Raw genomic sequence first — 25,931 nt, 5'->3', positions numbered from 1 at the left:
CTACAGGATGGGAGTCCAATCTTCCTCCCCTCCCACTGCCACCCAAAGTCCCTTTGTCTACACCTGCCACGACTCCAGGGCTCCAACTGTAAGTTCTGACTGAGTGTGGCCCCAGGGTTCAGTCTAGAGCAAGTCAGGAAGCCTTACTCCTCTCATTCCCATGTAGTTGTGATGCTCATACTTGTCCCCAGGCTTCTGGAACAAAAAAGTCCCATCGTATCCACTCAGGTAGCCCGCAAGACCTATCAGCATCTGAGGAGAGAAGAACAAACAAAAAGATGATGAGAGACTTTTAAGATTCCTCCGTCCCCGAACTTCCCTCCAGCTGCCCTCAGAGTTTGGATTCCCTTGATAACTGTCCATAGGAGTTGCCAATGTGACATTTTCTCCTGCAGCTGTTGCAGAGCAAAGAATCTTTTGTCTAAAGAGCCCTTTGCTTAAAACAAATCCTCTCTTGTGTTAAGGCCAAGTTCTTGGGAATAGTGCAGATTGAACACTTAGGAAGAAAACCCCCACAATTTGAAGGGCAGTGCCAGGAAGGGTTCTCTCATTCAGCTTTCTTTCATGTGCTATGAAATAAAACATGACAGCCCATGGGGGAGGCCACAGGCAGGGGCTGATTCCTGGGAGACTGACCCTCTGAAAGGAAGATGAGATTCCAAGTCAGAATGAGGATGGAGAAAAGTGACCAAGGAGTTCCACACCAGCAATAGGCAGAAGGGAAGAAAGGAGGTTAAAAGGATGCTAAGACAGACCTACTTCCCCAGAGGAGAAAAGTCCCAACGGAAAAAAATACCAAAAGGCCAGAGACCAGCTTCTCCTACTTCCAATATTTCAAAGAAGGGCAACCCTGGCACTGGCACATTCCAAACCAGAACAAAGCAGCTATTACACTAAGACAGAGATTTGTGAATCCTTCAAAATGTTCAAGAAGATCAGCTTCTTCATTTCTACCTTTCCAACTTCCAACAGCATAACAGTCTCTTTTCCACACAAGCAATCAGAAGCTGGGAAACCATGAAAACTGTCAGCAAATACCAAGCAATTTTAACACCAGGCTTCCCAGCCCGGACACCTGTGCTCCAGTTAACCTGTGCAGAGGGACAGAATATTCTGGCTGTATTAAGAAAGCCCCTCCCTGCAACACTGCTTGTGGGGCTTCGGTTTGGACCACGAACCAGCTCACTTTTTACTATAAGTAGCTCTAACCAAAGTTACTCTCTATAGTTCCATGTCAAGGAATAGAGGCCAAAATTCAACAGTAAATGATTATAAAGCCCTGTTGCGGGGGGGGGGGGGGGGAGGAATCCTAGGGCTCAGAAATTAATGTAACTATTTAACATAAAGTAAGAGGCGGTATTGAAAAGACAGAGCCATCCAAATACCTAGATGAACAAAAACTGACAGGTGACAATCAAATGCATGCCCTTTCCCACCTGGGATCTCAGAGGACAAATTCACAAATCCACCTGGTGCTGGTATAAATTCCCAGACTGCTTGGCAGGTCTGGTATAGTGAAGAAATGCACAAATGGTTTGCATCTCAGCTCTCTGATTTCGGACAATACCTCATATGTCTGAGCTACAAGTAGTAAAGTCTCCCTTGCAGTGGGAGGGTAGGGTTGTGAGGATCAGGGACAGTGCAATAGGTCAAACACCTGGCACTCTGCTGGGCACTACGCCGAGCCCTTACAAGGCAGCTGAAATTCAGTTCCCTCAAGGTTAAAAGTAGCCCTGAGCTAATTTCCTAACTAACTCATTCAAATCAATAAGAAAAGCAAATTCTATAGGAAACAAAACAATAATGGCTAACAAACATATGAAGAAAATATTCAACGCAACTCATAAAGACATGCGAATGAAAACAGTGACACACCATTTTTTATTCTCAAATTGGCAAAGTCCTGAAAGTATTATCATACCAGTGCTAGCAATGGTGTGGGAGAAGCAAGAACCCTCATACACTATTGGGAGGAATATAGATTATTACAATATTTTCGCAGAAAAACTTAGCAATATCTAATACAAATTTAAATGTATGTATCCTTTGACTCTTTTTAGTTTGGCTGCTAAGAACCTTTTAGATACACCTGCACAACCATGAAAAGATAAATGTACAAGGATGTTCACTGCAAAATCTTTGTAATGGCTGAAAACTGGAATTAACATAAATGTCCACCAGTTAAAGATGGGCAAAATAATTTATGACACATCTGTATAATGGAATAATATATGGTCATTAAAATGAATGGAGTACCACCGTTTTAAGGATGAGATCATGCCATTTGAGAAAGCATGGATGGACCTAGAGGGTATTGTGCTAAGCCAGACTAAAAAAGACAAACACTATACAATTCCACGCATAAAGGGAATCTTTAAAGAATGAATAAATAAACAAAAACAGATTCAGAACTATAAATACTGAGTACAAACTGTCATCGCTAGAAGGAAAGGAGTGTGGGATGGGCAATGTGGGTGAACGGGAGTAGGAGATACAGGCTTCCACTTATGGAATGAGTAAGTCACGGAAATAAAAAGCACAGCACAAGGACTATAGTCAGTGATGTCGTAGGAGCGCTATAACAGGACAGATGGCAGCTACGCTGGTGGTGGGCACAGCGTAACACAGAAACTTGTCAAATCACCGTGTTGTATACCCGAAATTAATGTAACATCGTGTGTCAACTATACACAAACTTAAAAAGTAAAAAATACAATAAAATGTATTTTTAACAAATGGAGTAAATTTTTATGTGCTAATGTGAAAGAAGTTGAGATATTTTCTGTTTAAAATACAACTTGCTGAACAATTTTAGTTTGGTCCTATTTGTATATGTAAGTTGTTCATGTGCACATCTATAAATATATTCATGTATCAGTAAAAAGAATTTCTTTTTTTTTAAGATTTGATTTATTTATTTGTCAGAGAGAGTGTGTGCACAAGTGGGGGGAGGGGCAGAGGAAGAAGCAGGCTCTGCACTGAGCAAAGAGCTCAAAGTGGACTAGATCCCAGGACCCTGGGATCACAACCAAAGGCAGATGCTTAACCAACTGAGCCACCTAGGCAACCTGCATAAAGAATTTCTAAGAAAACGTATATAAGAAACTAATAGAAATGTGGGGAGAAGTAGCTCTTGACCTTTTACTTCCTTCTGTGTTAATCAAATGTTTCACTCTGTACAGGCATTTCTATTTCCTCCGGGGCTGGGGGCCGGCATGGAGTGACAGCTAGCAGGCTCAGTACTGCAGGAGAAAACCTCCCATTCACAACTTCAAGGGGCTTTCTGATTCTTTGACTGGCTTGGATTTAGAACCTATGAAAGCTACTGTGTTCATCACTCTCTTTTAGCCAGGTAGAGCACAGGGCCATCGGGAGATAAATTAGGGGGGCAGATGGACCGAACTCCCCAGGGGCAGCCTTATAAAGAAGCTTCACATTTCCCCCTACCCACAGGCACCAGATGTGAGCCAGGGGAGGTTTAAGTAAAAACAAATCAGCCAGTGTTCCACAGGCATGTCTTCACCGTGCTGAGCACTAGAGGACTCCAAACGCACAGGCAGTCCGCACCTGAAAGACTGGGCTAGGTTCCCTAGGGGAAAAAAAAGAAATCTCCTCCACCAGGGGACTGGTTACCCGGCTAGGCCAGTGCAAACACTCAACACATTCTATTGCTTCTTTCTACAGTAGTTAACAGATACCATGTAAGTGGTGGGACAAGGCAAGTATCATGAAGCAGTGTGCTGTAACATTTAAGAGAGTAGACTTTAAACCAGCCTGAAACTTGACTCTGCCACTTAAGCAGCTTTCTTCCCTATGGCAAACTTCTTTTCCTCTCTGTGCCCCAGTTTCCCCATTGGCAAAATGGGGATACAACAGTATCTACTTCATAGATTATTCTGAGAGAGAAGATAATCACCAAAAGTGACTAGAACAAAATTTTCGATTGCTCTGATTTTTATTGCTATTATCTTATAAAGGAGAAAGGAAGAGGCATAATATTTTCCACTCCAGCTCTGGGCTCAGAGCGAATTTTGAAATAGGTCACTATCCCACCTCCTTCTCCACCCCTCTCTGGTCTCTACCCAATGTTCTCGTACCCCTAAGCCCACCTGTCCCATATCACCACCCCTGCCTCCCATGACCTCTGCCTTTATCCCCAAGTGCTCCCTGCTCCAGGATCACACCCCCACTTTGTAACAGACCAATTATTGCCTCTTGGTGCCAAAGATCTCAGCCTCCAGTTAGGAAGAAAGGGCTGATCCATTAGCCTTCTCAGAGGTCGTTGTTTTTAGAGGAGTGAAATGAATTCTCACTGTGGGATTTCTAATTGTAAAACATGTGAGAGGTACAGGTCAAAGAATGTGCCTGCTGGGAGTGGGGGAGGAAAGGGAGTTTTGCTCCCCTGTCGACAATGAGCTCCTCTCAGCAGTGTCTGCTTTATGCAACGTACTCGTCTCTCCATTGTTTACTTCTCTGAACTGAGGTGAAATTCATATACCACAAGACTCGCCATTTTACAGTGTACAGTTCAGTGGTTTCTCGTATATTCCCAAGGGTGTGCCACCATCACCTCGACCTAATTCCAGAACATTTCATCACCCCAGGAGAAATTCCCTAACCATCTGCAATCACTCACTAACCCCCCTTCCCCACCAGAACGTGGCCACACTACTAATCTAGTTTCTGCTTCTATGGATTTGCCTATTCTAGACATTTCATATAAATAGAATCATATACTATTGTGGCCTTTTATGTCTACCATCTTTCGCTTAGCATTATGTTTACAAGACTCAGCCACGTTGTAGCATGTATCAACACTTCATTCCCTTTTTATGGCTGAAAAACATTCCATCATATAAATATGCCATATTTGTATATCAATCCATTGGTTGATGGACTCCCTCTCCATTTCTGGGCCCAGAGAACTCCTCAAAACATCAAAGATTTTCCACGGAAGCAGCTGGCCTGGAATGTCAGGGATTTCTTTCCACAAGCCCAAGATTCAAATCCAAAATTGAGATTTCACTCCAACCCTTTGAAGAGAGCTGTCAGTCACCACATGCTCACCTTTCCCAGAGGTGGGTGCACATCAAAGAAAAAGGTGCGGTTGATATAATAGCTTCCCATTTTTCCAAAGTGAGTCTCATCCCAACTAAAGGAAAAACAGAAAGAGAAGTGAGAATTTTAAAATTATCATACAACCTGGGGTGTCTGGGTTGCTCAGTCCATTAAGCATCTGCCTTCTGTGCAGGTCATGATCCCGGGGTTCTGGGATCCAGCCCCACATAGGACTCCCTGCTTCAATTGGCTTGTTACTCTCCGTCTGCCCCTCCCCTCGCTTCTGCCTGCACACTCTCTCTCTTTCTCTGTTTCTCTCTCTCACTCTCTCAAATAAATGAAGTCTTAAAAATAAATAAATAATCATGCAATCCAAATAACCATAATAAAGCATGGTTAAAATCGAAGGTTATGGGGGCGCCTGGGTGGCTCAGTGGGTTAGGCCACTGCCTTTGGCTCAGGTCATGATCCCAGGGTCCTGGGATCGAGTCCCACATTGGGCTCCTTGCTCAGCAGGAGCCTGCTTCTCTCTCTGCCTCTGCCTGCCTCTCTGCCTGCTTGAACTCTCTCTCTCTTTCACTCTCTCTGACGAACAAATAAATAAAATCTTTTTTTAAAAAATCAGACTATGGGACACCTGGGTGGCTCAGTCGGTTAAGTGTCTGCCTTCGGCTCAGGTCACAATCTCAAAAGTCCTGGAATCAAGCCCTGGGTCAGGCTCTGGGCTCAGTGGGGAGATTGTTTCCTCCAAAAAACCAAAGACTAGAGGCGCCTGGGTGGCTCAGTCATTAAGCATCTGCCTTCAGCTCAGGTCATGATTCCAGGGTCCTGGGATCAAGCCCTGCATCAGGCTCCCTGCTCAGCGGGAAGCCTGCTTCTCCCTCTCCCACTCCCCCTGCTTGTGTTCCCTCTCTGGCTGGCTGTCTCTCTCTCTCTCTCTTTCTCTGTCAAATAAATAAATACTTAAACACACACACACACACACACACACACACACACACACACACACACACAGACTATAAGTTTCAAGCAACTAATGAGAAAATTTAGATTAAAAAATCATTGACACATTGGGGCATCTGGCTGGCTCAGTTGGTAGATTATGCAACTCTTGATCCTGGGGTCATTAGTCTTTTTTTTTTGTGTGTGTGTGTGTGTGTGTATTTGAGAGAGAGTACATGTATGCATGCAAGCTGAGGGAGGGACTGAGGGGGAGGCAGAGGGAGAGAGAGAATCCTCAAGCAGACTCCCACTGAGAGTAGAATCCCACATGTGGCTCGATCTCACAACCCTGGCATCATGACCTGAGTCAAAACCAAGAGTCCCATACTTAACCAATTGAGCCACCCAAGAGGTCATGAGTTTGAGCCCCACACTGAAGACAGAGTTTACTTAAAAATAAATTTTTTTTTACACAAGTGATTTGAGGAAGCAAGATATCAGGCTGATTATTTTTGCTATTTTTTAAAGATTTTTTTTTATTTTTTATTTTATTTATTTATTTGACAGAGAGAGAGGTCACAGGTAGGCAGAGAGGCAGGCAGAGGGGCAGGCAGAGAGGCAGGCAGAGAGAGAGGGGGAAGCAGGCTCCCCGCCAAGCAGAGAGCCCGATGCAGGGCTTGATCCCAGGACCCTGAGATCATGACCTGAGCTGAAGGCAGAGGCTTAAACCACTGAGCCACCCAGGCGCCCCTATTTTTTAAAGATTTTAATTATTTATTGGGCAGAGAGAGAGGGAGAGGGAGCACAAGCAGGGGGAGCAGCAGGCAGAGGGAGAAGCAGGCTCCTAGCTGAGCAAAGAGCCCAATGCAGCACTCCATCCCAGAACTCTGGGATCACGACCTGAGCTAAAGGCAGATGCTTAACCGACTGAGCCATCCAGGTGTCCCCATCACACTAATTGTTAACCTTCATTTAGACAGATGAGAAAGGTCAGCAAAAATTTACTAACCAGTTATATATTTAAGTGAAATCTCTACTTATTCTGTAACTTGAGTTTCTATTTATTTTAAAAGACCAGAGTTTTTCTATAATACAGAAAGTTTTGTAGTAAGAGTTCTCTTCCAAGTCTATTACCTTTTGACCCTGAGACTACTTTTGCTCCTAGGAAGTAGACTACTATTACTATTACAGACTACACCACGGGCTACTGCTTAGTAATGGCCTACAAACTACGGTTGTCACAGGAGTCTAATCTTGCTCATTAACCTTGTGATAATTAACCTGATGACCCTGAACCCACTGAGCTTATTATAATGAACTAACCAGTATATAAAAATTGAGTTAAGAGCCTATCTATAAGCTATCCTCATTGCATAAATTGTTTTGCAAGTAGACAAGTGATTCTAATACATTAGCTTTTATACACAATGCAAAAATCTTGTTCTTCCATACAACCACATAAACCTTTTCGCATCCTACACAAAGACTGAAGGGCAGCAGCCCAGTTATCCTGTATGGCCTGGCCATTCTGTCAGTTCCTCCCTGCAGCCCAGAAGAGCAGGTGCTTTCTAGCGACCAGCCATTCCCAGGTCAGCTTTCATAAGCAATTATTACCAACCTCAAATGTAAGGGGCTAAAGATGCTTTTCCCCAAAATGTAGGGTTTCCTTTTTTTTCCCTTTAACTTACTGGGTCCAATAGATAGGCAGAAAAGTAAATCTACTTCTGCGTCTACTATCTGCTAAACACTCTGCTTGGCAGGGAGTGAGGACAGTGGTATGGTGATGTCAAAGAGAGAACTAACTTGCAAGCGTGTGACCAAACTGATTTGCAGAAAGAGAGATCAGTCTCGGCTCCACCACTTACTGACGGCACAACCCGCCAAAGTCAGTCACCCTCTCCGGATCCCGGTTCTTATCTACACAATGAAGACAACAGAAATATTTGCCATGTCCCCCTCACAGGGAAGCATTAGGACTCAATTCAAAAGACATACGTGAAAGAACTCTGTAGACTATAAAGTCCCACACATTTAAATCATCCCAACTGGGCATTATGTAAACTGTCCCAACACTTGTGGTCAGTTTTGAGGTTTGGAAACATGAGATTTTTTATTTCAAAATTTTCTCAAGTAAAACTAGTAGTAACATACATATTTCTTCTCAGCTTTTATTGTGTTTGTGTTGGGAGAGACCATCCTCACTGGTTCTATCTTGTTCCTAGAGACCTTGCAAGGTATGCCAAGGACGTCCTGGCCACTCCTTCCTTGGGCCATTTCTCGGGGTTATATTTGCAGAAAACAACCTTGAGGGAAGAGTTAGCATCTCCCTCTGGGGCAGACAGCATTCTCATTTACTGTTTATTATAAAACAGTGGATTCCCCAAGCTCAGTATCCCTCAGCTCCAATACAACCCCCTGCTTGTGCAGGCAGTCACTCAGACCCATGGCATCACATGGGACTTCAGGGGCAAGAGGAACGGATGCTTGCGTGCCGCTGTGCCCTGCTTGCTGCGCCTTGAGAAATGAAGTTCTTTGTCTCTGACTCCGTACTTTGCCATCTGCCGGCACCCATAAGACAATGACAGGCTAACTCATGAGTTTGCAAGTTGGATAAAACAAAATCCCAAACCCTGACAGTCCATGGTCAAAAGCATAGGATGCTGAGACATAGGTTTCTGTAAGAGAAAGGACAATGAGCTGGGAATGGAATCTGGTAAGTGAATGCCCTTGCCCAAGTGGTGGGCAAGGAAGGTAGTGAGAGTGTCCCACTGTCCTACCTACTAATGAGGCTGAATGGAGAAAGAAACTGTTTGAATGCTGCCTTGGTTACTGCTCACTCTCTTCTGGGAAAAGTAAAGAGACGTAATCACGACCATGGGGCAGCAAGCCTAGCAGCCCCAGCCAAAAGGCAATATGGATGTGGCTGCTAAATCAAGGAGTCTCCCAAGTTTACAAAAATGGTGCTAGCAGGAAGGACCTTGCTATTCAACACAGAACTTTGGGCAAAATGAAAACACTGAAAAGTCCTGGGGTGAGCTGTGTGCTCAAGACAGAAGTAAACGTGCCTTGCTTAGTGGTTCACAGCCACTCTCCCTCTGTGTCCCATGATCTCTCCGCCTCTACCACGATCTCAGCTGTGTTAAAAGGAGTAAGATGATTAAAGGTGGGGCCAAGGTTTCCCAGTCCCTAAAGGGGACTGAAGGCCACGCACATGCATCCTAGGATGCTGGGGAACTCCAGAGAAAAGAGGGACTCAAACTCAGGGCAGGGTTACACATCTCCAGCTCACTCGATCCCATGGCAAGGAGAGGGACAATCTGCTAGACACAGGGGTTACCAGAGGTGCTAGGGACTACAGGAAGAGCCCTAGCAGTGTGTACAGGGGCTGAAAGAAAAGAGCTCTTAAGCCCAGGGGCTCACCATAGAAATACACTGACACACGGAAGTACACTGAAAAGGCGTGCCAAGCTTATGGAGGGGCTAAAGGAAAGAAAAAAGCTTCCTCCCACCACCTGCATCCAGCACTCCACACTCTCCACCGGAGAAAAGCATAACCTCTGGATGGCTGCCATTGTAGTTACTGATGCAGGCCTATTAGACTCATAAGTTCAAGGGGGGGAAAAGCACCCAAATTCAACTGATAGGTTTGAGCCAGCTCCTAGTGGGGAAGGGAAAGTAAAATGACCTTGTAGGTAGGGCCCTTGTACTACTGTAGTGGCTCCCACTGTGGAATGTATACTGGCAAAGAGGATTATCCCATTCATAGACTGCCATGTGGTCGAGGAGAAATACTATCGATTCCAAGAAGGGAAAGGGAAATCACAGCCTTGAAGACATTATTGCAGTTGGAGCCAAGAGAGGCCATTCTTCAGGATAACGGCACCATCTGCTGGACGCAGGTACCAAGCACACACTTTTTAAAAGCACAGCTATCAACCTACTACTAAGCTTTTACTGAAATTGAGCGCCTAACAGATAGGATTCTTTGGCTTGATATTGCCACCTTGGGGTGAGTCGACTTGGAATATAAGCTACCAAAAGGCTCAATAAGACTTGATGGTGAAATGAAAGTGATCTAGCTGGCCTGACCCTAGAGGCATCTTGACTTTATAAGAGGAGGTGGGAGCTCCCACTTTGAGAGAAACTATCTTCCATTCCACCACCCAAAGCAAAACCACTAGCTCAGTGGAGCCTTGATGCACAGAGGTTTCCTCTCAAGGCTTGTGCCTGGTTCACGGATAGCGTCCATTGGGCAGCAGCAACCATCCAGTCCCAGTGACAACTCTGGAAGGCCAAGTGCAATAAGGGTTGATGGGTACAATGGGCTCATCACCCTTGCCTTGAACAGACGAGTTCTATTTTTATTGGCTCTTGGGCTTTTGCCATTAGTCTAGTTTCTGGTGTGTCACCTAGAGGACTATATACTGAGAAATTTAAATCACCCCTCTTTAGAGCCAAGAATTGTGGCAAAACAGTCATGGCTGCCTGTCAGTGGGACGATCTGGATCACTCATATGGAAGCCCACAGTAAGGACGAGGATTCTGTTAAGACTGACTGAAATCAAGCTGCAGATCAAGTCTGTACCAAACAGACTACTGCCATTGTCACCAGGATTCATCAATGCTCCACATGTGGAAACACATCTACCATCATGCACTGGGCACAAAGCAAAGGGCTATATGTTTCTGAAGCAGAAGCCATCACTGCACTGTGCTGACTTGTGACTCCTGCCAAAAGCTGGCCAATTCATCCTGCAATAAAGGAGGCCACAATGGGGCACTGGCCCTGCCTGCTCCAAGGAAACTGACTGTATTAGGACTTTGTATCCCTCTCCGGGCTATCATTGGCATTTCACTGCTACTGACACTTTTTCAGGTTAACGTGTTGATGATGCTATTCCAGTCCAACCATCTAACTCCACATATGTTACTGCAGTGCTTGAAACTAAACTATGTCATTCCAAACCATCTAAGTCTGACAATAGCGCAGTTGTTTGTTTTTTTTTTTGCGATGGCCACACAATAATGAGCCAACGATCAGTCGAAGTATCTGATGGCATTCCACACTCCCTACCCTCCAAAGGCATTTGATATTGATGAGCACAGAACAATCTTCTCAAAATGATTTCTGACTCTACTTCCCTTACCTCCTCCTGGTTCACATGCCTTGGTAAAGCAGTTTCGTCACCCAATGCAGTCATCACCAGAAAGGGTTGATCTTCTCTTGGACGAAAGAGGTGGAGGGTTATATAAACCCATATTTTGAAAATTTTAGATTCTTCCTGGACCATACCTGGACATGATTTGTCTTTCTTTCCCCCTAACAACTGCTGATCGGCAGGGTGGAGGAGGGAGGGAAGATTCAAACTTAATCCAGTATGTTGATATTCATGTTGCTTCCTGCCCTGTGAGTAATGAGTCCTTTGTCTCTGACCCAGGAGTCTCATGTCTTCCGCCAGCATTCATGAAACAATAACAAACTAATTTATTCACTTCCAAGTAGAATAGCCCAGGTAGTTTGTTAGCTGGCTTGCTTTTTGGTCAAGGAGTTCCATTTTTAACATCCCCTACACTAACCTTCTAGTCAGGGATACTGACAAAACATGTTATCACTTGTTGGCTAAACAAATTAACCATTTTCAGATTGTGCAAAACTTTTCCTCCTTCTAGCTGGAGACTTTTTACTCTTATCTCATAAAATCTAAGTCCTACAAAATAAAATCTTTAAGAAAACAAGTCTCTCCTCACAAGATGACCCCAGACCTGCTTCCTGAGACCCCTGCCACCATCTCTGGACACACAAATTGTCCCTGCTCCCAAGGATGATTTTCACCTCCCCTGATGCCTGGAAATGCTGCAGATTAGGAACTCAGGCCTTGGGAAATTCTGTGCTAAGAATTTCCAATTCTCCTTGGAAGGTCAAAGCCACAGTCTGAGACTCCTCGGATCCTAAGGAATCCCACTGCCACCCACGGGAGCAAAAATGACCCCTCTCACATAAACTGCACCTGGCCAAAGCTACCTCCCGCAACCTGCTTCTCCAGCGCAGCCCCGCCCCTCCTCCTGTGATTCCCGCCCCCTCCATGTCCCCGGGCCAATCAGAGGGTGCATCGTTCCCACCCCGTTGCCATGGGACCGGCCGAGTCGTTCCTGTCACTCACCAGATGTGAGGCGGCTCGTCCAGACGGTGAAAGCGGGTGGCGAAGGACAGCAGCGTCACCAGGGCCAGCAGGGCCCACCGGCCGGCTGCCTCGAAGCGCCGCGAGCCCCGAGCAGGCCGTTTGGGGCTCCGCGCTGCAGGCTCGGCAGCCACGTCCGGGCCCACAGCCCTAGTAACCTGTGGCCCACAGCGGCCCCGCCGGGGACGCAGCTCGGACCCTGCGGGGCCTCCGCCCACCGCCGGCGGCATCCTGCCCCTCCTCAGGGTCGCCCTCCGGCTCGCCGACACGCTCGATCTTGCGAGCCGCCCCGCCAAGAACTCACCCAGGGCCACTTCGGGGTGCCCTGGGAAATGTAGTTCCCTGCGCCGGCAGCGGGCCCCGGGGCCCCGGCCTCTGGGCTGCGCGGGGAGCGCGGTCGCCGTCCGGGCCGCTAGGAGGCGGCTGGTGGCGCAGAGCATGACGGATCGCCCGGGCCCGGCGGGCCGGCCGGGGAGGAAACGGGCTCAAGGAACTGCAACTCCCAGCAGCTTCGGGAGAGGGGGCGTGGCGGTAGGGCGGGGCGACCCAGACGGGACCATAAAGATCATTCTAGCCCAACCCCTCGCTTTACCACGACGGAAGCGCTGGTTCTGACGTGTCGGGGCCTCACTGGGCCTCAGTGCGGGACGAGTCGGAGAGTCCCAGGTGCGAAGTCTCCGGGCCTGGGAGAAGGGTGGCCGGAGGTGCGAGATGCAAGCGGGGAAGGTCTGTGCCACACATCCGGGGATAGGGGTGCTACTGAGAATGAGAAACCTGCGGGGCGGGGGTCAAAGGTGCGCCGCTCGCCCCCTTCCTATGGCTTCCACAACGCACAACTCCCGGCATGCAGAGCGCCTCGCGAGCTCTGGTCTGCGCCTGCGCGCTGCCCGCTTCCCGCTGCTCGCTGGGGTTTGTAGTCCGGGAAGGTTGGGGCTGCAGGCGGCTCACGCTCGTGGAGTGTGCGGGGCGCTGTGGAGTCGCTGTACTCTCGCGATTTACCTCTCACTGCCCCTTCTGCCGGGCTTTCCAGACGTCGTCCCTTGCCTCCCTCCTCCTTACATCCCGCGTGCTGTTTCCGGCCCGACGGGTTCTGTTAGCGTAGGGCCTTCCCGGGTGGTTTGCACTTTGAGAGAGCTCTTGGGGTTGGGGGTGGGGAAGCAGTAGCACGTTAAGTCTTCTCCATCACCTGGGGAGTTTCCCCGGGGTCGTCTTTTGGGGAAGGGACCCAAGAATCTGCATGCTTAATAAGCGCCCCCATGAGCGTTTTGAAGTCTTACTCAAGTTTGAGAACCACCAAGGAAGGTGGCAGGCACATCAGATGGAATGCATAGCTCTCCCACTCCCAAATGGGATTTTAGGAGTATTTCTCTCAAAACGATGCGTGAGAAATGGTTTTAAAATAAAATCTGCTAGAGTGGTCAGAATCCATATTTGAATTGGAAACGAAGTTCCTCTAGGAGTGGTAATGAGATGAATATTTTACTTGGGCTTTAAAACAAGTGCAAAAAGGAACTCGGGATAGTTGATGTAGTTATCACTGGTAAGAGAAAGAGCAGAAGGTGCTCTCCATTATAAATCCTGATGGCCCATAAGCAGGAAACTGGAGAGCAGTGGCATTCACAGTGACTCTGTGGTCACCCTCAGTACAGGTCAAGATGGAACATTTAGTAATTCCGTAAGGCATTTCTCCAGGGATTCCAAGCTAATGTCTGAGGCTCTTCAGTGGTCCCATCCCTCACCAGCAGTCCCTGCCAGATGGCCCCAAGGGCCCTTCTATCCTGATCAGATAAGGACAGGGATGTCCCTTGGAGTAGAGTACATCAAATTTTGGCCTCCTAACTCCTCCCCTTATAAAGACACCTGCTGTCTATCTCCTGCTCTCCGAACCAGGACCATCTTTACTTTCCCCACAAAAGTGTCTCCAGTACAGGCTGGAACTTCCAGACCTGGAAACCAACCTGGGAGGGCCTAGGTTCCCACGGTGCTTTTGCCCACTGAGAAGATGAATTAGTAGTTCAGGGATGGTAAGGCAGGGTCACAGTGCAGTTTGGGGTGCTGAGGCGTGCAGAAGGCAGAGGGAACTTGAGTGAAATATCTGTAGTCAGAGGGATGGTAGACAGGTGATCTAGAAGTTCTGCTGTGTTCTCTCTCCCTCATCATATGGATACACATACGTCTTCCCGAAGGTGCATGAGAGCTAATTACTGATAACTCCATCCTGGGCCCTGCTTTGAAATGCTTATCACTCAAGAAGCACCGGGGAGTTTAATGTTGAGTCTCTTAAACTTCAGATCAGAGATCACACACTCAGCCTTCTCCAGTGCCTCAAGGTAACAAAAATGAAAGAAGAGGGCCAGGTAGGGCACAGGGCAGACCAGAGAGGGCATGCCATGACTGAAAGAGGCTGTTAATTGTCTCCTATCAGTTGTTGCTACTCAGGAACCCAAGACTACAGTCTCTGCCTTTGTAAGAAAAAACAAATAGGATTTGTATATTAAACATCCTGATTTGTTAATGTTGGCAATCAACTGAAACATTTTTAAGTACAGGTAGACCACACAGAACACTGTGGGCTGTCCTCTTGTGACCTCGGCTTTGGAGTCAATGGGCATATCCCCTCAGCTATTTTTATGAGATCAGCTGAGAACCTGGAGGGCTGGTAGGTGGTGAGCTGAGATCGTCACCAAAGCATCAAAAAACTAGAATTCTTGGTTTTTCTGTCACTGCTGGAAGGAATTCAGCTATCATTTTAAGGCAACCCTTTCTTTTACAGATGAGAGGGGAAAGACTAGGGAATAAGAAGGCAGGGATCTGCCCAAGGTTATGCAGAGCAGGTTCCTGCCCTGGGATCAGACCCCAGGTACACCAGCTCTCAGCCCAGAGCACCACGTGAACTTCTGCTTCCAAACCAGGACACCAAACCTGGCTCCACCAGGAACAGAAAAAACTTCCCACAAGTTGGAAAGAGTCTCCCTTTCTGACCACAGTCAAAGTTTCCCTGAAGCCTGTCTCACCCAGCTTCCCCATTGGCTCATGGGATCCCACCCCCTTCAGGGTTCCTCCCCCTGCTCTGCAAGTTCTGGGAGAGGGGCCATTCCCTGAGAGGCCAAGGGTCACCACAACACCATGACCGAGTCTAGCAAGGTAAGGAGGGCACTTGCAGGCTGGCTGCCCCTTTAGGGGCCCCTTGGACTTCAGGGATGCATGACTGGACAATTTGGAGCTGAGGGACCCCCCATAACTCCCAAGGCCTCTGACCCAGAGAGCTCTGATTTCCTGAGGTGCGGAAGGAGGCCTGGTGGGATGGGAAGAAACTGCTGGCTTGGAGCCCCCTGGCTGAGGGCTGTTGCCACCCCGGTGTGCCCTAGGGGCAGAGAACTCCGCGAGCACGGGTTAATGTGCATTCTTATTCTGTCTCTCCTCAGCCCATACTCTACTCCTATTTCCGGAGCTCCTGCTCATGGAGAGTTCGGATCGGTAAGAGCCTGGCCTCCACCAAGAGCCTCGGTGGGAGGGGATGGGGGTAGAGAGAGCCCTGAGTGAAAAGCTGAGGGGGGGCGGGGACGCTGTTCTGTCAGGGCGCCTCCGCCTAGGAAGTCCAACAGGAGGAGAGTGGGGGTAACAGGAAGGGTGCGTTGTTTCTTCCCTCTCCCACACTGCTTTCCAAAGCCACTTAGCAGCCACGCTTAAAGCAGGTTCACAAAACCCAGAGGTGCTTGGTAACTGGCAGGGAACAGCTGGCCTTCCTCAGTTCTTATCTCATTTCATCTGGCACATTAAACAACTGGCCTGTGTCAACCCCAGAGGCTTCATGGAAGCGGAACTTGGGGCCCTTGGGTGTAGTCCCAGCTTGACCCTGCCCTCCCTCAGCTTAACACAGCCCTTGGCAAAGATCATAGGCATCGCTCATACTGGGGGAAAACCGTGCCGAGTGTTTTTATGTACGTGATTCCTAGGGTGTCAGCGGCACCCTAGGAGGGAGGCATCATTATTGTCCCCATTGTACAGGTGAGGAAACTGAGGCACGGGGGACCTTTAATAACTTGCCCAAGGTTATGTACCTAGCAAGAGGCCGAGATGGAATTCAAACAGGTAGTCTGACTCCACAGTCCATGTTCTTAACTCCTGCACCATGCTGCCTGGCAGATGAGGAGACAAAGCCAAAGAGGCTCATTGATTCAGCAAGCTCCTTGCCCCACACAGCTAGCAAACATGATGCAATCTGAACCCAAGCAGTCTGTCTCCGGGAGTCTGGCCCTCACGGGGCAGCCATCCACCGTGACCCTCCCCCACCCCACTGTCACTTGGTGTCTGCTGGAATCAGTAGGCAAGAGCACTGGGGGGCCAGAGGACACATTTCTCCCAAGAAGACACCCCCCCTGTGCCCAGAGCCTCTGCCCTAGCTGGCCAGATGCGAGCCACAGGAGTGCTGTCTCTGACACTTGTCCACAGTCGGGCTGACCAGTGCAGAGGAGGAGCCCTGTGTCTCCCAGGCTCTCTTCAGACTGTGACACGTCTCCGCCTCCTCCCCTCCCTCCTCTGCCTTTGCCCAAGACCAGTCATCCCCATGTTTCAGCGCATGTCTGCAGGCATACACACACACACACACAGTCTTCACTCGGTTGACTTGCTAAGGAAAAGGATCGAAGGGCACAGAGAGGAAATCTGGTCACTGGGAGTCACAGCAGATGCCGTGAGACCACCAGAGAGCCCCGATGCTCTGCTTTGAGTCAGAAGACAAGTCTGAGGACAGAGAAAACGGATGAGAAAGGGATCCTTCTCTGGCGGGTGTCACCCCCCTGTGTGTGCGCTTTGGGGTCACCCGAGTCCCTTTCCTTGGCTCTTGGATGCCTTCCTGAGGCAATAATTGCACATCTCCGGCAAACAAGTACTGTTCCAGGACCTGGAGGGGGCAGAGGTAATCAGGACACCTCCCTGCTGCCCTCCAGGAGCTCCTGGGCCGCCCAGGGACACGGGGACCCCATGGGGGGGTGGAGAGTAAGGCTCTGAGAGTTCGTGCGCAAGAGAGACAGAGCATCAGAGACCTGGGGCAGGGGAACAGGTGGTGACCCGGGAAGCTAGAGAGATGGGGGAGGCCAAGCTGGGCCTTGATCACCTAGCAGCGTGGAGAAAGAAGCCTCCCTCGGCAGCCTCACGGAGCCCTTGGAAGTAGAGCCAGAAGCTGTCTCCTGACTCTGCTGTCTCTTGTAGCTCTGGCCTTGAAAAGCATCGACTATGAGACCATACCTATCAACCTCATAAAGGATCAGGGACAGCAGGTGAGGAGGCCGCCCCCAGGCCATCATGTGGGAGTTGGAAGTCTTGGAGAGGGACCCAGCAGATTTCTGCCCCCCAAGAGGTGAACCTGCTGGTTCTCCCTGGTGGGACTGGGGTTGGGGGGGTGGGCAGGCTGTGCAGTTCAAGGAGCCATGGGAAAGGGCCCAGGTTCCAGGCCCTATGCCATTGCCTGGTCTCTCAGTGCCTGACCCCAGGTGAGTGGGTTCTTGCCTCATGCTGGGACCCCTGGATGTGCCCTAATGGCCACAGTGTGAGGTACAGGGAAATACACATAGCTGGGCCATAGGGGTGAATCCTGGAGCTCAGCAGCCACTGGCTTTGGGGATATGGCCTGGGTCCCCTAGGCATCTCTCTGGAGCAAGGACCTTCCGCAGGGGAGGAAGGGGCAGGTGGGCTGCAGGCCTTAGGTCTTCCCGCTGCCCTGGTTCTGCTCTAGGCAACTGGGGCCAGGCTGCCTCGCTCATCGGGTCCTTGTCTCCACAGTTCTCTGAAGAATTCCAGGCACTGAATCCCATGAAGCAGGTGCCAACCCTGAAGATCGATGGCATCACCATAAGCCAATCTGTGAGTGCAGGGCCTGGAGGCCCCTGGTGAGAGCCGCACCCTGAACAAGAGGCCCTCCCAGCTCTGGTTTGCGTGGCCAAGGTCCTAGCCCTTAGCAGGGACACGATAAGTTCTTGTCAGAGGGAGGAAGGTTGCCTGGTTGTTCAGGGAAGTGAAGGGAGACTCGAGCCTAGGGGGAGACAAGTTCTGCAGGACGAGGGTCCAAGAAGAGCTCCTTCCTGGGGAATTTGGGCTTCATGGGCTCCAGCTGAGGTCAAGGAGGAGCTTGCTGGCCCTGTCACTCTGGTCCAGGGTCCACGTGCCCTCCCCATGCCTCACTGCTCCCCTCCGAACAGCTGGCCATCATCGAGTTCCTGGAGGAAACTCGGCCCACTCCAAGCCTCCTGCCGCAAGACCCGAAGAAGAGGGCCCAGGTTCGCATGATTTCGGACACCATCACCAGCGGCATCCAGCCCCTGCAGGTGCGGCTCTGGACTGCACCCCTGCACGCCTCTTCCATGCCTCCCCTCATGCGCTTTTGCCTTTAGACGCGCGCCGATTGTGAGGTGCCACGGGGCACCCAGCTTTGGAGCTGGGGTAGCAGGAGGTCAGGAGGGATTCTCAGGGGTGCAGACCTAGCTCAGATGGCAGAGGGGCACGGGATCCCAGAAATCAGCTGCCATGGTAGGTTCCCAGCTACATTCTGAGAAGCCAGGTTTTCCCAGGACTCGTCCGGGGGTGCTTGAGGAGGGAGAGGGGCCATGTGGCAGGGGTGAGGCTGAGCAGTACAGGCCCTGGGCCACCCCCGCTCCCCACCTTTAACCAGAAGAGCCTCCCTCTCCTCTCTTCTGTATTCCAGATTGGGAGTCTCAAAAGATTTTATTTTTTAACGTTTTCAGTGGTAAAAAAGATAAACAAGTATTCAAGCAATTCATCTATGTTAACTCCTGACTTTGCAAATGAGGAGATGGCCCCAGAAAGGTGGAGAGAGTTTGCAGAGTCATTCAGCTAAGTGTGGCAGAGCAAGCCGCAGAGCCCAGGCCCCCAGACCGTACACCGAGCCCCCATCCCCGAGTTACCTTGTCTTGTTTAACAAAGGACGTTGGGGCAGACACACGCCCCCGTTCTACAGATGAGGAAGTCGAAGCTCAAGTAAAATGGCTCCAGGGCTGTAAGGATGGAACCAGAGCCCAGATCTCCTGCGAGCCAATCCTGTGCTCCTCCTCTGTCCCAGTCCCGCCCCCGTTGCTGCACCCTGCTCCCCTCACGAGGAGCCGTGTAAGGGAGACGCTTTGTGTGCCGAGGAGATGGGCCTCAGGTCATGGCCACACACTTCAGTGCCAGGGCAGCACCCTGTGCTCCGACCCTTGCACGTCTCTGCCAGGGCCACAAGCTGCCAGACCACAGGGGCCACTCGAGCGACCTGAGAGGGCGGCTGCTGGGATCCCTCACTCCCTCCCAGTGCCCCAGTAGGGAGAGGGGGCTCGTGGAGCCCAGGAGAGGACAGGTGGAGAGCCAGCGGTGGGTGGGAACCAAGCTGCCCTGAGGGGACCTGGCTGGGGGTCAGGCCCAGCCTGGCTTCTAAAGCCAGTCACCGATTATCCTTGGTTGCATAGAACCTGTCTGTCCTAAAGCAAGTGGGACAGGAGAACCAGCTGACCTGGGCCCAGAAGGTCATCCACACTGGCTTTAACGGTGAGTCCTTCCTCCTGCAAGCCGCCCTATGACCACTCCAAAATGGCCCTTGTGCCTAGGGCCCTGGGCATCTGACACAGCCTCCCCGGCTCTTTGCCCTTACAATGGTATGGCTGAGGCGAGAGGTGCAGGGCTGAGGAGGTAGTAGGGCTGGGTGGTATCCAGACCTGGCCTCAATCTCAGGCACTTCTGGGAACCTCAGCCCCTGAGGCCCACAACCCCTTGGAGCTGGCGGTCCACGCTCTGCCTCATTGCCCACTCCAGCCAGGAGATGAAGACCAGCAACATGCCGGCACATCCGTGTGAGAGCTGCTCCCTTGGCCAGTGGCCGGCCTTGTCCCTTCTCGGGGAGGGAATGGCAGCTGGACTTGAGGAGCCCCGGGAAACACCATCTGTCCCCACGTCCCCATGAACTCTCTCCAGATCTGGCTGGCGCGTTCCTTCAGTCACATGCCCCAGCCAGTCCCTCAGAGAGCTGCCCATTTCAAAGCTGGGGGCCAAAGTCCATTCTGTGCCCAGAGTAAGATTCTTCACGTGCCCTCCCCACAGCTCTGGAGCAGATCCTGCGGAGCACAGCGGGGAAGTACTGTGTGGGAGACGAGGTAAGCCCTCCCCAGGCCTTCCCGCCACAGCCTTCTCCCTCCACCTCAGGGTGGGTGCAGGCCAGAGAGCTTCCTGAGGAGGCGTGGGGGTGGAGAGAGGGACCAAGATCCGAATTCTGGTTCCAGGGCCCTCTCCCTCATCCTGAGGTGTCTCCTCCCTGCAAGGAGCCCTCCGTAAGTGCCCTGATGGGGTTTTTTTAACAAGCACGAGAAGATCCACTGAGACAATCCAAGCCTCTCTGGCCACCCACAGACTTGGCTGTCAGGACAGCTGGAGCCTGGCCTGGGAGAAGCATGGTAGCTCTAGGCACAGACCCAGACGGGCCCGTGAGGGGAAGGAGAGAGAGGTGGGGCAGTGGGGATGGGGCGGAAGAGCCAGAATCAGACAGGAATGTCAGGGGCTGTGAGTCCAGGCCGTGCATCCTAACGCAAACCCCCCAATCCTCTTGCAGGTGTCCATGGCTGATCTCTGCTTAGTGCCTCAGGTGGCAAACGCTGAAAGGTAAGAGAGAGCCCCGCCACCCTCCCTCTTTCACCTGGTCCCTCCCTCCAAATGTCCCGCCTCCTCTCACAATCAGGCCCCAACTTCAGCTACTAGGGAAGCCTCTCACGCAGAGACTCTCCCAGACTGGCAAGGAGTCCCCTGTGCCGGGCCTTCCCAGCTCCTGTGGCCTGGAAGAGCCCGGTGGAAGAAATCAGTGCAACGCCCCCCCACCATGCCCACCACAGTCCCTCCCATCCTGTCTAGCCTCTGCTCCTAAGAGGCGGTGGCTTGCCCAGTGGACACCCCTAGAAGAATCCACCCCAAGAGCCTGATCCCCCCGAGGTGCCATGTCCGTGCTGGCAGGGAGCTCTCTTCTGCTCCTCCCACCAGCCCTTCAGTGAGGCAGGAGAGAGCACTTCCCTGGAAAGCATCTAGAAGAGTACCTCTCCGTTTGGGGCACGGTGATGTTCTGACCCATGCATTGCCCCTGAGAAGCTTCCGACATGGGTGGGGCGGTTATCTGTGCATGTAAATTATGAGCACTGTGCCCTACACATAGTAGGTTCTCGGTGAATAGCCATTTCTTGGAATAGGAACAGTAGCGACAGGGATGCTAGACCGTCCTGCATGGGACCCGTCCATCCCCAGAGCCGCCTGTGAATAAGACTCCCACGTGGCCGGGCAACTTCCTGGTCCTCCCGTGGTCAGACCCTGGGGCCTCATCCAGCCGCCTCAGTGCCTCTCTTGATGCTCAAAAGACAGTCTCCCTGTGCCCTGGCAGACCCAGTGTCGAGATGGTGTTAGACAGGTGTTTCTCTGCCACAGGTTCAAGGTGGATCTCACTCCCTACCCGACCATCAGCCGCATCAACAAGACATTGCTGGCTTTGGAGGCTTTCCAGGTGTCTCACCCCTGCCGGCAGCCAGACACACCCCCTGAGCTGAGGGCCTAGCTCTCCCAACTGTGCCCCATGGGTGAGGGGACAGGAGAGGTGCAGGAGCAGAAGCCGGGGTTGCTGAACAGACCTGGAAACAAGCGAGCCCTAACTGGAGAAGCAGGAGACCTGAACTCCTTGAACTTGGACTCTAGCCCTGGATCCGCCTTCCCACTGTACCTCTTTGCACCTCAGTCCCCTCCTCTGTCCAGTGCAGGTAGCATGGGGGAGAGGATGCTGGGAGGGAGGGAGGCAGGAACATCAGTCATCTGCGTCATGGCAGTCTTGAAGGTGAGAGGAGAAAGTAGCCTAACATGCTTGGCGGGTGCACCAGAGAGATGTAAGAGAGCCTGCGCGCTTCTTCCCATCCCCACAGCTGTACCAGACTCCAAAGAATGCCCACTCTGGGGGGCCTGGGTGGCTCAGTGGGTTAAAGCCTCTGCCTTTGGCTCAGGTCATGATCCCAGGGTCCTGGGATCGAGCCCCACATCGGGCTCTCTGCTCAGCGGGGAGCCTGCTTCCTCCTCTCTCTCTGCCTGCCTCTCTGCCTACTTGTGATCTCTGTCTGTCGAATAAATTAAAAAAATTTAAAAAAAAAGAATGCCCACTCTGAAATTTGATGATTAAATGGACTTAATTGATGATTAAAAGGCCTCCAGATTATTCAGTTAAGGCTGAGCTACATTCCAGAAGATGAACGTTCTTCCTGGCTGGAAGCCCCTGGCATTTGGGCTGGGAGAAAGAAAGAAGTCCAAAAGCCTGCCAGAGAGAATCAGACCAGATCCAGAAGAGAACAGATAGAAGCAGCAGGAAAGAGTATTCTGTGACCAGTTGAGTTCCCGAGGCTAGAATAGTACCAGTAAGTGGTCCACTGGGGCATGGAATGGGAAGTGGGGCCTCTCAACCCAGTCCCAGACCGTCAGGGGCCGCATTCTCCAGACCAGTCCTGGAAGTGGGCACTTTGAATAAATCGTCCTGCAGGGCCCTGGGAATCGGAGGCAGGCTCTTCCTCGGGCAATGGGACCTGCCACCACCCAGGCAGGCTCCAGACCCCACCCAGCTAGCAGCTTACCGTGAGGTCCTTTCTGGAAGTAGAACAAGATGACTTTTATGTCCTGTACCTGGGACTTCATTTCCCCTGCAAGGCTAAGGCTTGAACAGTGAATTCAGGTAGATGTGTCCGGTTCAGAAGGAAGCCACCACTCTCAGCCACGAGTCCCTTTTCTTCAGCCTCCACCCCAGGGCACCTAGTTTCTCCCATCCTCCCGGATTCCTTTGTGGCCTTTCTTTCCTGAACCTGGTTTCTGGGCTTTAGAACAACCCAAATGGGCCACTCCATGCATTGGTTCTGGCAGAGCCAGGAAAAAAGCCCAGTGCGGTACGTGAGACACCACAATGACAAAGGGAAACTCGGTGGCTCCGCTGGCCCAGCCACCATCTTTCCCTCAGCTTACTCCAGACTTGCCCCACTGGGCAAAATTCCCACATGGGCTCCCCACCCCCTAAACTTCGACTCAAGAGACGAATCTCCTCAACCCAGGGGTCAGGAGTTGCACCTGATTTGGACATTTGCAGTTGAAGGGGATTAAAGGCCCCATAGATTTTAAAGACACCAACTTGCAGTGGGCCTTCTCCGGTGACTTCCCCACCTGGGAGCTGGGACGTGTGAACTCGTGACTGGGAATGTGGTCCACAGGGGCCTTGCTCTGTGAGAATTCATGAGAATGCGGCATTTCTAAACCATCTTCCCTGCATGACAGAACTCCCTTGTGGGAACTCTGTCCCACTTAGTGTGGTTAGTCTGCCCTCTGTCTGCTTGTCTCTCATCCAAAATGCCTTCAGAGAGCTGCCATATTTCAGCCCCAGGTCTCCTCCTGGACACTGTCAGAATATTAACTCGTTTAACCTGGGATTCTATCAACCATCCTAAAATTGGTGACAAAAGCCTAATGGATTGTAAGGAATTCTAAGTCAGGTAAAGAGGTGATACAGCGTCTGTTGTCAAAACACTAGAGAAACCATCCCTCATCTGTGGCACAAAACTCCCTTTATAATTTTTCTCAACATTCCCATAGTTCTGGTCCTCTAGCCCAGCAGGACTGCTCTGGTGCATGTCAGATAGAAACTCAGAATCAGCTGTGGGTGGATGGGAGGAGAGAACAAATGTGGGGTTTCCTCCGGGCTCAGCAGAGATCCTTGGAGTCCTGTTTCTGAGGCTCCCCTTTCTAGCTGCCTTACCCCAGACCCCTCCATCCTCAAACTCAAGACAAACCTGACCTTGCCCCACAAAAACAGAAATGTGTCCAAGCCAGAGAAACTCATCCCAGGCTCCTCTGAGGTGACGCACCTGGAAAGTGCTGGGTTTCTGCGGGCATCCCACATGGATTATCTGCGCCACTCAGAGGGAGTGACTGAACTTCTGTGACTCTCGGCTGCACTGGCTTTAGGAGGACAGTGGTCCATCCATCTCCTTCTCTCATGATGTTTTTGTAAAGGAGATTTTTGTCTGTTGAATCTAGAGCCTAAACCTTGGGAGCTTTCCACACAGCTGGCAGCACCACAGGCTGGTGTCAGGACCGGGGCTGGGGACCACCCTTGCCACCTTCTTCACCCCGACCTGAGGAGAGTGCCTGTGCTCTCCAGGGCCTACAACGACTCTGGGTGTCTCCCGTGGGCTTCGGGGGACCAGGCCTGTAAGGAAGCGATGGAATTGGGGGCCTGGGGAGCCGCCAGCTCAGGGTGAACTGAGGGGTGGAAAAGGAACGTGGGGACAGGGGTTTTGGGATGCGCAGAGGCTCTGGCCTTGCTGAAGGAGCACAGCTTATGAGAAAGGAGAGTGGTCCGGTTGCGGGGCTTGTGGTTTTGAGTCAGAGCAAGGCTGTCACTCTGTGTTCCAGCCCTGGGCCCTCTGTGAAGTCTGGGTCACCAGCATGGTCAGTTGACCTGTCGTTGAGGGATGTGGAGACCCAAGACTTTGCCGGCTTCAGCCCTCCACACTGGGAACCCTCCTCAGGGGACCTGTGGCTGGGTACATGGGAGACAGAAGCCTCTTTATTCCAGGGACTCAGCTGTGCTCCAGGGAATAAGAGAATGCAGCATTTCTAAACCATCTTCCCTGCATGACAGAACTCCCTTGAGATCCTCTAGGGCTGCACTCCTGACCCCCACCCCCACCCCCCGTGCCAAGCAGAGTGACTAGCCTTGCTCCCTTGGTGCTTGTTTGATGGAAACCTGTCTTTCCTGTACAGCCATGGCTGGCGGCGCCCTCCCTTCCTGGAATGGCTCTCCTCTTTGGGGGCCTTAGAAGATCATGAAGGAGCAAAGTTTTCCATATGGCTCCGAGGCTTAGCAATAATGAGGCTTCTCTAAAGAGCTTTGAAAACCAGCTCTTCTGTGACTTCCTCACGTCTGCGACTAAGTGTTTTCAGGGGTCAGATGTATCTCTCAATTCAAAACTGTCACCTATTTAGGGGATATTTTCCAGTAGGAGCGCCTCTCTATAGGCTGAGTGGGTGGTAAAAGTCAAGTCCTTCATTTCCACCTTAGTTGTGGGGCCTGCGGAGAACAATGGGCAGATCCTTGACTCCGGCTGGTCAGAGGCCCCAGGAAGACCTGACCTACAGCCACGGGGACAGAGGCCACGGGATGACAGGCAGATGCGGGAGTGGCCTGCTACTGCTTTCCCCTCTACAGAAGTAGGAAGTCCTGGCAAATGCTTTAGAAGGATGAAAACCGGAAGGAGGAGCTGCCAGGAAATACTTGAGGACAAAGAAAAATATACAGGATTTTTGTTCCAAGGCAAAATACGTATCCATTAAGGAGAGTAGTTAGGTCACTGAACATACCAGTGAACACACACACTCATAAGGACTCATTATATCGGCTCCTCCGAACTTTTCAACATGACTTAATTAGTTCTCCATTCGAGTGCCCAGCAGGCATCATTCCACTTCGGGAGAATATGTGAACTAACATGGCTGCTGAGTTTAGCCGAAACCTCATGCGTTAAAGCATATCAGACTGAATCCAATCCCAAGCTATGTCAGGGTCAATGAAATGACAGGATTGCCCTTCTTTTTTTTTTTTTTTTAAGACTTTATTTATTTATTTGAGAGAGAAAACGGGGAGGGGCAGAGGGAAATGGAGAGACAGAGAATCTCAAGCAGCCTCTGAGCCCAGCCCAGGCCTGAAGAGGA

General features: G+C 50.9%; 2 protein-coding genes across 7 annotated transcripts in view; one reads left to right on the top strand and one right to left on the bottom strand.

Annotated features, from left to right (window-relative positions):
• The window catches only part of POMT2 (protein O-mannosyltransferase 2), a 42,484-nt gene extending 29,860 nt beyond the window's left edge, over positions 1-12,624 (bottom strand). For 3 of the 4 annotated variants that reach the window (XM_046008399.1, XM_046008401.1, XM_046008400.1), the window contains exons 1-3: positions 12,162-12,624; positions 5,068-5,152; positions 148-252 (exon numbers count right to left, since the gene is read on the bottom strand). In XM_046008399.1, coding sequence (XP_045864355.1) covers positions 148-252; positions 5,068-5,152; positions 12,162-12,619 — 648 coding nt within the window. In that variant the 5' untranslated portion in view covers positions 12,620-12,624. The remainder of the gene's footprint in view (positions 1-147; positions 253-5,067; positions 5,153-12,161) is intronic. The other variant, XM_046008402.1, reaches the window with a different exon arrangement.
• A 110-nt stretch (positions 12,625-12,734) lies between these two features.
• On the top strand, positions 12,735-22,264 carry GSTZ1 (glutathione S-transferase zeta 1). 3 transcript variants are annotated; one of them, XM_046008404.1, is made up of 9 exons: positions 12,735-12,905; positions 15,605-15,656; positions 17,391-17,458; positions 17,961-18,041; positions 18,377-18,502; positions 19,637-19,715; positions 20,265-20,317; positions 20,770-20,819; positions 21,627-22,264. In XM_046008404.1, exons 1-9 carry the CDS (start codon positions 12,891-12,893, stop codon positions 21,751-21,753), a joined length of 651 nt encoding a protein of 216 aa, XP_045864360.1. In that variant the 5' UTR covers positions 12,735-12,890; the 3' UTR covers positions 21,754-22,264. The 3 variants fall into 3 exon arrangements, with proteins under 3 accessions (XP_045864360.1, XP_045864362.1, XP_045864359.1); XM_046008406.1 differs by having other exon boundaries at positions 12,785-12,845; XM_046008403.1 differs by lacking the exon at positions 12,735-12,905 and adding an exon at positions 15,261-15,323.
• Positions 22,265-25,931: the final 3,667 nt, after the last annotated feature.

The sequence above is a fragment of the Meles meles genome, chromosome 6 (genome assembly GCF_922984935.1).
Source record: "Meles meles chromosome 6, mMelMel3.1 paternal haplotype, whole genome shotgun sequence".
In the NCBI taxonomy this organism is placed as follows: domain Eukaryota; kingdom Metazoa; phylum Chordata; class Mammalia; order Carnivora; family Mustelidae; genus Meles; species Meles meles.
This window is presented reverse-complemented; position numbering and strand designations above follow the sequence as displayed.

Coding starts and splice junctions, on each gene's coding strand:
- GSTZ1 (XM_046008403.1), top strand. Junction 18,042..18,376: donor GCATCACCATAAGCCAATCT/GTGAGTGCAGGG, acceptor CCCTCCGAACAG/CTGGCCATCATCGAGTTCCT. Junction 20,318..20,769: donor AGTACTGTGTGGGAGACGAG/GTAAGCCCTCCC, acceptor ATCCTCTTGCAG/GTGTCCATGGCTGATCTCTG.